At 53.0% G+C, this 11,593-nt stretch overlaps 1 protein-coding gene across 1 annotated transcript in view; it reads right to left on the bottom strand.

Annotated features, from left to right (window-relative positions):
* SLC1A5 (solute carrier family 1 (neutral amino acid transporter), member 5) overlaps positions 1 to 11,137 on the bottom strand; it is a 52,060-nt gene extending 40,923 nt beyond the window's left edge. Inside the window, exon 1 of the mRNA XM_015424119.1 lies at positions 9,901 to 11,137. Coding sequence (XP_015279605.1) covers positions 9,901 to 10,415 — 515 coding nt within the window. The 5' untranslated portion in view covers positions 10,416 to 11,137. The remainder of the gene's footprint in view (positions 1 to 9,900) is intronic.
* Positions 11,138 to 11,593: the final 456 nt, after the last annotated feature.

Genomic DNA, 11,593 nt, shown 5'->3' with positions numbered 1-11,593 from the left:
GAAATTCAGAAGGACGTCAGGGCCATGAGCCAACCGGTCTGGAAAGATTGAATTCACTCCAAAGAGCCGCTCAAGCTCCACCCAATCCTGTTCCCCTCCTTCCGCTGACTCCCCCCTCCAATTGTAAGCGCCTTTGGATAGAAACACACGATGCTGCCTTATATTAAATCAGACACACACACACACCCGGGTCCATCAAGGTCAGTCTTGTCTACTCAGACTGGCAGCGGGTCTCAGGGGGAGGTCTTTTCCCGCTACCTCCTGCCTGGTCCTGTGACTGGAGATGCCGGGGATTGAACCTGGGACCTTCTGCAGGCCAAGCAGAGGCTCTTCGATTGAGCCACAGCCCCTCTTTACAGCTCTCCAGAGTCTCAGGGGGAGGTCTTTTCCCATCACCTCCTGCCTGGCCCTTTTAACTGGAGATGCCGGGGATTGAACCTGGGACCTTCTGCAGGCCAAGCAGAGGCTCTTCGATTGAGCCACAGCCCCTCTTTACAGCTCTCCAGAGTCTCAGGGGGAGGTCTTTCCCATCACCTCCTGCCTGGTCCATTTAACTGGTGATGCCGGGGATTGAACCTGGGACCTTCTGCCTGCCAAGCAGAGGCTCTTCCATTGAGCCACAGCTCCTCTTTACAGCTCTCCAGGGTCTCAGGCGGAGGTCTTTCCCGTCACCTCCTGCCTGGTCCTTTTAGCTGGAGATGCCGGGGATCGAACCTGGGACCTTCCGCATGCCAAGCAGAGGCTCTACCACTGAGCCACAGACCCTTCCCTTAAGCTTACATGAAGCTGCCTTATACTGACTTGGACCATTGATTTATCACCTGAGCCACAGCTCCTCTTTACAGCCGTGGCTCTCAGCTGGAGGCCTTTCGCATCACCTGCTCCCTGCTCCTTAACTGGAGATGCCCGGGGTTGAACCTGGGACCCTCTGCGTGCCAAGCAGAGGCTCTGCCCCCGAGCCACGGCCCCTCCTAGGCTCCAACCTAGAGATGACTCCCAGTACAGAAGTTTGGCAAAACCCAGAAAACATCTGTTCTCTTTACTGGAAGGGAGGAGGGAGTGTGTGACTGCGGTGAAGACGAGGGAGGCAGCGGCCTTGTTTGGCTGACAAGTGAAGAATTCTAATCATGGCCATTGTTGTAACTTAAGCCAGACGGTCCACCCTCCCTAGCTGAAGGGGATACGCATCAATAGCGTCCTGGTACCTTCCCTTCCCCCTGGAAAAATTCCAGCTGGGGACAAGCCAGGAAAGACGCTGATCACCTCTGACTCAGCACAGTAAGGCAGACGAGGGGGGGGGGTAGAGAGAGATACTTCCCCTGATGTTGCCTCCTGGCTCTGTGAAAATTCAGAGAAGGGAATCCAGCAATCTCTACATGGTGATTTAAGGACAATATTACAAGCTGCCAAACAAATAGGTAAGTGGTAATTTAGAGTTAGCCTAATAATTATAAATCATAGTTCTGTGTTATCCTGTTTGCAAAAGTTCATAAAAGTTACAAGCCCATATACATTTTTATGAGTCCACCTGCCTACACATACCTGTGCTCACTTGTTTAAGAACATAAGAACATAAGAGACGCCAATGTTGGATCAGGCCAAAGGCCCATCCAGTCCAACACTCTGTGTCACACAGTGGCCAGAAATACCAGTGCCATCAGGAGGTCCAGCAGTGGGGCCAGGACATTAGAAGCCCTCCCACTGTTGACCCCCCCCCCAAGCACCAAGAAGACAGAGCATCACTTGCCCCAGAGCCCCTAGCTATACCTTGTGGCTAATAGCCACTGATGGACCTCTGCTCCATATGCTTATCTAATTCCCTTTTGAAGCCGTCCATGCTTGTAGCACCCACCACTTCCTGTGGCAGTGAATTCCATGTGTTAATCACTCTTTGGGTGAAGAAGTACTTCCTTTTATCCGTTCTAACCCGACCGCTCAGCAATTTCATGGAGTGCCCACGGGTTCTTGTATTGTGAGAAAGGGAGAAAAGTACCTCTTTCTTTACCTGTTCTTTCCCATGCATAATCTTATAAACCTCGATCATGTCACCCCTTAGTCGTCTTTTCTCCAAGCTAAAGAGCCCTAAGCGCTTTAACCTTTCCTCATAGGGAAAGTGTTCCAACCCTTTTATCATTCGAGTTGCCCTTTTCTGCACTTTTTCCAAAGCTATAATATCCTTTTTAAGGTGTGGTGCCCAGAACTGCACACAGTATTCCAAATGAGGTCTCACCATTGATTTATATAGGGGCATTACCCGGTTGCTTCTTGCTCTGACTGAGTGCTGCTAGGAGCAGGGGGTGGGGCTTGTTCCATGTGCCCGCCCCCTGGGCTCTTTACTGCCGGAGCTCCGCTCCTGTGCCCTCCTGCAGGAAATGACCCCTGCTCGTAGCCACTGACAGACTTATCCTCCACGAATCTAGCAAATCCCCTTTTAAAGCTGAACAAAGTTGGAGTCCAGTGGCACCTTTAAGACCAACAAAGCTTTTTTCAAGGCATAAGCTTTTCTATGCATGCACAAGGTATAAGCTTTTGTGTGCATGCGTATGCATCCTGGGCGTGCATGCGTATGCATCCTGGGCATGCATACAGTCTTCAGTCTGTAGCTGAAAAAGTACACACACATGCGCGCGCACGAAAGCTTACACCTTGAATAAAACTTTGTTGGTCTGAAAGGTGCCGCCGGACTCAAACTTTGTTCTGCTGCTTCAGACCCACACGGCGACCCTCGCCTGAATCGACCTTTTAAAGCTGTTTATTCTCCCGTCCCTTGTGACATCCTCTGGCAGCGAATTCCACATTTTAATCACTCTCTGTGTAAAGTGGCATCTCCTTTTGTCCGCCCTGAACCTACTGCCCATCAGCTTCGTCGGATGCCCTCCAGTTCTAGCGTTTCGGGAAAGGGAGAAAACTTTTCTCTTGGTCAGCTCCTTCCAACCCCATGCACAATTTTACAAACCTCCATCACAGGGGTGTCAAACATGTGGCCCAGGGGCCGGATCAGGCCCATCCACCCACCCACCCGGGCTTCCATCAGGCCCGCAGTGGAACTGGCCATCTCCTGCTTCTAGTTCTGCTGCTGCTGCTGCATCATCGCTTTCTTCGCCAGACTCTCTTAAATCGCTCAGCCATTTCATGTTTTAACCTGGGTCCTAGATTCAGGACTCTGAGCGTGAGATTTCTGTGGTGAATGTCAAATCAAAAGTAGGTCTGCAGCTTGCGGAGCTAATGTTCTAAAGCATGTTTTTATTTTAAGTTAAAAAAAAAAACAACCCTTTGTGTTGGAGTCCTTTATAAAGTTTATATCTCCGCTACCTGGCATTACATTTTACGACACACGTGGCCCGGCCTGACAAGGTCTCATTTATGTCAGATCCAGCCCTCGTAACAACTGAGTTTGACACCCCTGCTCTATCATGTTCCCCCACCACCACCATCTCTTTTCTAAACGGAAAAGTCCCACAGCCTTTCCTCATTGGGCCCGAAGAAACTACATAAGAGAGCAGAGGGATGGGAGAGAAAGGACTTAAGTAGGGTTGCCAAATCTGGTTTGGAAAATACCTGGAGACTTTGGGGGTGGAGCCAGGAGAGGGTGGGGCTTGGGGAGGGGAGGGGCCTCAGCATGGGACAGTGCCATAGAGTCCCCCCTTCAAAGCAGCCATTTTCTCCAGGGGAGCTGATCTCTGTCAGCTGGAGATCAGTGGTAAAAGTGGGAGATCCCCAGGCCCCACCTGGAGACTGGCAACCCTAGACTTAAGTCCGTGCAAAGCTAGGGAAGGAGGAGAGGACAGATACGTTGTGAGCGAAGGACAGGAAGCCAGATGGTGAAAACCACCCGGTTGTATGTGAGAGATAAAGGGGAGCTCCCCTTCCCACACACCACACATACACAGAGAGTCACACTATTTTTACCGAGTCATGCCAAATCAGTAATCTTGCCGGAACCCAGGCAGCTGATCAGAGCGGAGATAATCAGAGCATCCGTTAAGACGGAGGGACCTCGGAATTGTGGGTCACGGGGGAAGGCTATGCATAGGGGGCGGGAGGTGGGGAGAAGAATGCCGGTCGGCTCTTGATGCGGCCATTTCAGCAAAAGATGTCCAAGTGGCAGAGCCTTCCAGCTCAGGAGCTAGAGAACTGAAACCGGAGTGAGTGGGTGGACGAATTCTAGCTTAGCCGCTGAAAAAGAAAGGGGCATTCCCAACAGGTTCTAATTTTATTTCTATAGCTTTCAAGAAGAGGCTGGACGAATATTTGTCAGAGACGCTTTAGGCTGGTCCTGCATTGGGCAGGGGGTTGGACTAGACCAGTGATGGCGAACCTTTTAGAGACCGAGTGCCCAAACTGCGACCCAAAACCCACTTATTGATCGCAAAGTGCCAACACGGCCATTTAACCTGAATACTGAGGTTTTACTTTAGAAAAAACAACCCATACATTAACTTAAGATGATCCAAACAGAGTAAGGAAAGCAATCCCAAATGCTTTCATTTCCTTAAAATTATTTGGCAGAGAATTCGACACTTTAATGATGGTCTGGGCCTGGCTGGGGCGATGGCACGCGTGCCCACAGAGAGGGCTCTGAGTGCCATAGGTTCGCCACCACTGGACTAGATGGTCTGTATGGCCCCTTCCGACTCTATGGTTCTAAAACATTTACAGGGACAGATGCCGCTCCAGTTAGAGAACCTGTTTGGAGAGAAATTACAGGGAGCGACGCACTGCGGTGAACCTTGCCTGTTGCCCTTACCCTGTAAACTTTGTTTCAGTTTTTGTAAAGCGTCTCATGGAAACTCAATTTTAAGATCAAGGTTTTTAACTCTGAAAATCCAGATTTATTGGGCAGTATCTCTGGATCCTCCTAGGAGATAGGTTTCGGTGTTCTAGCAAAGGAGACGGCATTGTTTAGAATAAATGGTGGAGTGGTTAGAACTGAGAGCGTGTGCGTAAAGTGCAATCAAGACTTATGTCAATCCTAGCAAGGGGCGTTCGAGGCCAGGGAGAAGCAGAGGTGGTTTGCCATTACCTTCCTCTGCAGAGCCTTCCTTGGTGGTCTCCCTTCCAAGTACTGACTCTGCTGAGGTTCCAACTTATGGCCACCCCAGCAAGGGGCTTTCGAGCCAAGGGAGAAGCAGAGGTGGTCTGCCATTGCCTTCCCCTGCAGAGCCTTCCTTGGTGGTCTCCCTTCCAAGTACTGACCCTGCTGAGGTTCCAACTTATGGCCACCCCAGCAAGGGGCTTTTGAGGCAAGGGAGAAGCAGAGGTGGTTTGCCCTTGCCTTCCTCTGCGAAGCCTTCCTTGGTGGTCTCCCTTCCAAGTACTGACCCTGCTGAGGTTCCAACTTACGGCCACCCCAGGAGGGGCTTTCAAGGCAAGGGAGAAGCAGATGTGGTTGGCCATTGCCTTCCTCTGCAGAGCCTTCCTTGGTGGTCTCCCCTCCAAGTACTATCTTAATGGCCACCCCAGCAAGGGGCTTTTGAGGCAAGGGAGAAGCAGAGGTGGCTGGCCATCGCCTTCCCCTGCAGAGCCTTCCTTGGTGGTCTCCCTTCCAAGTACCCATCTTGCTTGTGTATGTGTAAAAGCAAGTCGCAGCTGACTTACAGGAAAGACTCAGGTTCAAATCCCTACTCTACTATGGAAGCTAAATAAACGGAGCAAATAAATATATTCCAGAGAGGTATCCAAACCCTACCGACGAACACAGCCGGCTCAGACTGTAGAAAGGCGTGGTTGTCTCACTACTCGGGTCACAAACGTGCATCCCAACAACACTGCGTACAAATTAGTTCCTAACCTCTGAATGGGAAGATGCGGAAACACAACCCTCCGATCTGATTTGGAATGCCCACAGCAGCAGCCAGCTACTAATTAAACCGCTCCAGGTAGGGCGGGGAGAACATTATTCCCTAGCTGGCACCAAAACAACCTACACCCACAGCACCACGCTGGCACCAAACGTCGACTGCGCCCACTGCTCCAAGCTATGGGAAAATGATCTAGCCGCAGATCCAAGATTGGGAGTGCCCGTTCAGGCAGAGGAAGTGGGAAAAGACTCCGGACGCCTCTTCTGTTTCCCCTCCCTTCTTGGAATCCTGCAGTCCAGGCCGGCACCTGAGTCCCTTGTGCCAAGACAAACACCCAAGTTCCAAGAAGAAGAAGAAGAAGAAACAACCAGGATCTATGGGACCTAGCTTGGAGAAGATGGGTGCATTCATAACATGCTTCGGAGACGTGTTTGGGAGTTCCCATCTCGTGGCCAAAGTCCAGCAGCACCTTTAAGACCAACCAAGTGTTATTCAAGGTGTGACCTTTCATGTGCAAGACACACTTTTTCAAATACACTGGAAAGGTAGATAAGGGTCAAGCCTGTAGACGGGCTGACCAGCAAGTTAGCGTCAGACATTTATCTGCTGTTTTTACATATATATCGCTTTACAGCTGTTGACCTTATAACCTTGGCTTTTTTCTTTGCCCTTCTTCCATCATGTTACATGTTAGATCAAGGGGGGCACAGGGGGGCAGCCGTGCTGGTCTGAAGGAGTTCCACAACCCTAACCCTGTTGCACTGTTGATTTAAAGTCCCAGCCCATCTATTGCATCGACTTCCTCTGTGTAAACCGCCTTTGAGTCCAAGTGAGAAAGGCAGACTGTAAATAACGTACATAAGATTTTTACCCATGATCCCTTGAAACGGACGCCCCCGTTCAAGCACAGACAGTAAAAGAGCAGTCCGATGGCATTCCAGAGCGTTTGTCGGATTTATTCCAGCCAAAGGGCCGTGAGTTCACTTCATCGGATGCTTTCCCTGGAATAAATTCTGTTGGCGGTGGAAAGCGGTGGAAAATGCTGTCAAGTCGTGGCTGGCTTTGGGCCCACCCCTGTAGGGTTTTCAAGGCACCAGATGTCCGGAGGTGGTTTGCCATTGCCTGCCTTTGAGCAGTGACCCTGGTCTTCCTTGGGGGGTCTCCCATCCAAGTACCAACTAGGGCTGACCCTGCTTAGCTTCTGAGATCTCGCTAGGTCAGGCTAGCCTGCGCCACCTCTAGAACTCCCATGGGACGCCTCTTTTTGTTTTGCTGCAACCGTTCCGGAAACATCATTCTAAGGGGCAGACTATCTCCGAACGCTGGGAGGAAGCAAGCAGGGATGGACGGCTACCGTGCCTTTGGTACACTTGTACCAGGCTGCCTAGCGGGCTACAGGCCCCAGACACAACGCTCCCTCTAAGCTGTGGAGCCTTGTGAGCAAAAATCCTACTTGGTGAACCACTGGCATTAAAGTTGTGAGCGAGCGCAGGGGTCGTTTCGTAGAAAAAGAGCTAGGGGAACTCATTACCATAACTCATTAGCATATGCCACACCCCCTGACATCACCGGACGTGTGTCATAAGGCCACACCCCCTGACATCACCGGAAGTGTGTCATAAGGCCACACACCCCGCCCCCAACGGTCTTGCAGCTCCACTGCCGAGCCCCATGAGGGGCCCGGCAGTGGACCTGCAAGGCCAGCAGGAGTGCAAGGAAGCCCTGCAAAGGCCCTCCCTGGCCCCAGGCAGGCAGGGGTGGGGAGAGGCAGGGAGGAAGCAACTTACCCTCCCTCTTCTCCTGCCTCCTCCTGGCTGAACGAGGGCTGGAAGCGGGGCGGCCGGAAGCAGGGGGCAGGGCTTCGTCATGTGCCCCGCCCCCCGTACCTCACCCGGGGGAACTGCGATCCCCCCCCGAAATGACCTCTGAGCGAGCGATCTGGCAACTGCATAAATTAGTTTGGCTCTGGAGCCCTCCTTCCTGAGCCGAGACAAAAACGTGTGAGCCAGAGGCTAAGAAACTGTGAGCTAGCTCACACTAACTCAGCTTAGAGGGAACACTGCCCGGACAGACGGTGAGCTCCAGTGCCCCTATGGGCTGACTCACCCAGTATTTAAACCTTCACGGCTCCTCCTCTAGAAACACAAAGGAGTGGTTCTTTCGCATAGCCCTCTCCCTCACTGGCATAGTCACACTGCAAGTTTGTGTCTCTTCCAGGGACGCTGTTCACATCTCTGCAAGATCCCAATCCACCAAAACAATCCTGGCTTCATCCCGGCAAGCTCCAGGATTCCCTCTCTCCACAGCTCGCGTCTGTGACAACTTTTTCCATCTCCTCCACACATGGCCCCGCGCTAGTTTGTCATTTCGGAAAGAGAAGGTTCCAGGGCTGCGCCTACCCCTTATGGGGACAGACTGTTCTGCCAGGAAGAAAATTAACTAACTAACCAGCAGCCTTCCTGGGGAAGCGTGTACTTGGAAAAGATGGGGTGGGGGGGAACATACAAATGTTTTCTTCTCTGGGATGGACTGAGGAGCAGCAGTTTAACACAGATCTCCTTGCGCAGGATTATATTCTCTCTGAAATGCATGCACAAAGGCGCGACGGGTGGAAAACAAGGCAGATGAGAATAAACAGATCTAAGAAACACTTATGGAGGAAGGAGAGGCAAAGTGTTGTCCTCAAACGCCACCCTATTCCAGAGGTTCTCACAGACTTTCACAGCCCAGGTTTCCTAAAAGGATCAGTAACAGAGCAATCCAGATGCCCACCACAGTTTTGGAACTGAATAGAACTTCTTTGAGGGCATTTTTTAAAATTTAAGAGCAAGACATAGAGTGGGCAGCAAACCCTCTTACAGGCCGGAGGGTTGCAGCATCCAACCCTATTTCCCTCCCCCCCCTTTTTTTTTGCAAAGTAAGAGTCCTGCTGTTGACACGACAGACAATTTGTGCGTCCTTCTCCATTGCCCACCAGGGCTTAACCTGAACCAGGCATGGAAGAGGCTGCCTACAGTACATTTGGAGTGGCACCAGGGGAACCGTTTCCCAAATGCTCACCACCTCCCCATTAGGTCAGTCTCAGACACCCCTGTGAACTGTCCCCACTGAGATATGCTGCCACCAGCAGATAGGAAAGCTCTCCAGATGGAGATTTACCTGCAAAGGTTCATTCACACACGCACACACAAATCATGGCTTGTTGAGGCGAGGGGCAGTAGGTTCAGGATGGACCAAAGGAAATACTTCTTTACACAGAGAGTGATCAAAACGTGGCATTCGCTGCCAGTGGATGTCGTGATGGCCACAGGAATAAAAAGCTTTTACAGGGGATTAGATTGATTCATGGAGAATAAGTCTATCACTGGCTACTAGTTATGGTGACTGAGGGGAACCGACAATCCAGAGGCACGAATCCTAGAGCCAGGAGGCAATATCAGGGGAAGGAACTCTGTGCCCTGTTGTTGGCCCTCCAGAGGAACCGGCCAGCCACTGAAACAAAGTTTTATTGAACATATGAGGGGTCAGGCCCCTGTGTTGAGACTGGATGCTGAACTAGATGGACCCCTGGTCTGATCCAGCAGAGGGCTCTTCTTAGTTTCTTAGCAGGGGAAGGCCTTGGCCTCTGTGTCCTGTTGTTGGCACTCCAGAGAAACCAGCTGGCCTCTATGTGAGACAGAAGATCCAGCAGGGCTCTTCTAATATTCTTATGAGAGCTAGTGATAAGACCACACATGTGAACCTTACCTGACCATATCCTTTTCCACCCACATGCCCCAGTGGGCACGGTGCCCACCTACCCCCCCCAAACACCTTTGGAGAAGTTAACAGGCATGCCTCCAGGCAATGCTCCCTCTAAGCTGTGGAGTCATGTGAGCAAAAATTCTCCTTTGTGAGCTGCCCGCATTAAAGTTGTGAGCGAGCGATTCGGCTGCTGCATCAATTAGTTTGCTCTGGAGCCGTCCCTTCCTGACCGAAGATGAAAACATGCGCGCCGGAGGCTAAAAAGCTATGAGCTGGCTCACACTCACTCAGCTTAGAGGGAACACTGCCCCCGGGCATGTGCAAGCGATGGGAAACCCTGCTAGGGGCCCCTCACCTGATCAGGTCCAGGAAGGAATCGGCCACGTCTTTGGCCTGGGGCATGTTCTCCTCTTGCCCCACCAGCCTGGGGGGTGCGGCCCCTTGCCCGGGCTGGACGATGAAGGCTAAGATGACGCCGATGGTGGAGGCCAGCAGGGTGGTCAGCAGGAAGTAGAGCATGGCCCAGCCACCGAGGCGCCCGAGGGCCGAGGGGTCTAGGCTGGCCGCCCCGGCCACCAGGCTGCACACCACCAGGGGAAGGATTATCATCTTCAGCAGGCGCAAGAGCAACTCGCCGGGGAAGGAGAAGTAGAGGATCTCGGTGGGGCTCAGCTTGCTGGACATCTCCCGGACGCCCAGGCCCACCGCCACGCCGGCGATCACCCCCGCCACCGTCAGCAGCACCAGGAGGTTGGCCCGCAGGCAGCTGCGCAGCCGGGAGGCGCCCAGGCTCGGCTCGCGGGGCTCTCCCCCTTCGGAGTCATGAGCCGGTCCGATGTCCCCGTTGGAGGCGCCTTTCTCCGCCGCCATGGCCGAAGGGTCGTGGCCGGTTCACCGATCGGGCGCAGAGAGAGGAGCCGGCCAGGTGGCGATTCTCTAATCTGGAGGAGCGAGAAGCGGCCAAGCAGCAGAGAGAAGCGGCCCCGAGTGGCGATTCCCTAGTCTGTAGTAGAGAAGTGAATCCCCGCCGCCGCCGCCCGAGTGGCGATTCTCTAGTCTGCAATAGGTAGAAGCGGACCGAGTGGCGATTCTTTAATCTGGAGTAGAGAGAAGTGGGTATTCTTTACTCTGGAACACAGAGACGCAGACCGAGTGGCGATTCTTTATTCGGGCCAAGCGGCCGGCAGGAAGTCCAAACTTTATCCGCTTTTGATATCCGGCGGGTCTTATAGTTTTGTTAAAGGGAGGCACGGAAATAAACGGCGGCAGGCTGAAGGAGAAGCAAGCCGGATCTTTACCGAAGGTCCCCCCGAAACGTCCAAAGTGTTTTTGATTTCCTCCCAGCAGCAAACGCCACGTGGACAGCACCAAAAAAAGGGGGGGGCAACAAGCCGAGGGTGCGATCCCGCTGCAGGGGATCCGGTCCTGCAAGGTTAGCCGACTTCTGCCCTCTACTTCGGGGATCCAGCGGTCGGTGGGGCTGCCGGCTCTCCCTCTCTCCAGCCGCGTTTGAGAGCCCTCCAGGTCCACGTGGCCACCGCTGGTCCTCTCTGCGGTCCGCGCCCTACTCCACTCCGCGCCGCCACGCGGGATCTACCGGCCACCTGCGGCGGAACTCCTCTTTTGCGCACAAAAGGACTTGGGGGGCGTTTCCACGGATGTGGGCTGGACAAGAAACCGCTCCTCGGGAGCGGATTGGCTGAGGGAGAACTCGAAGACTTAAGGGCGGGAGAAGGGGGGGGGAGGAATAGGCACCGGATTGGCTGGAGCTGATGCAATAAGAGCCGAGAGTAAAGGGAACTTTCAAGAGTGGGAGGAAGAAGGGAATTTTTTTTCTGTTCTGTGACGTCACAAAAAAGTGGGCTGGAAGCCAATCAGACGAAGCGTGGCCGCGGTTGGGTGCCGATGAAGCGTCGGGTGGGGCGGAGCCAGAGAGGCTTGTGGGGGGTTCCCTCCAAATAGGCGTCTTTTTCCTCCCGCCCTCTTACCTCAGGGCAGGGTGAGGGATTTTTACCTCAGTTTTGGCGCAGGAACATGTCCACGCCCTT

Source organism: Gekko japonicus, unplaced genomic scaffold (genome assembly GCF_001447785.1).
Source record: "Gekko japonicus isolate JY-2015 unplaced genomic scaffold, Gekko_japonicus_V1.1 scaffold939, whole genome shotgun sequence".
NCBI lineage: Eukaryota > Metazoa > Chordata > Lepidosauria > Squamata > Gekkonidae > Gekko > Gekko japonicus.
Note: the sequence above shows the minus strand (reverse complement) of the source record. Positions and strands in the feature narration are given on the sequence as shown.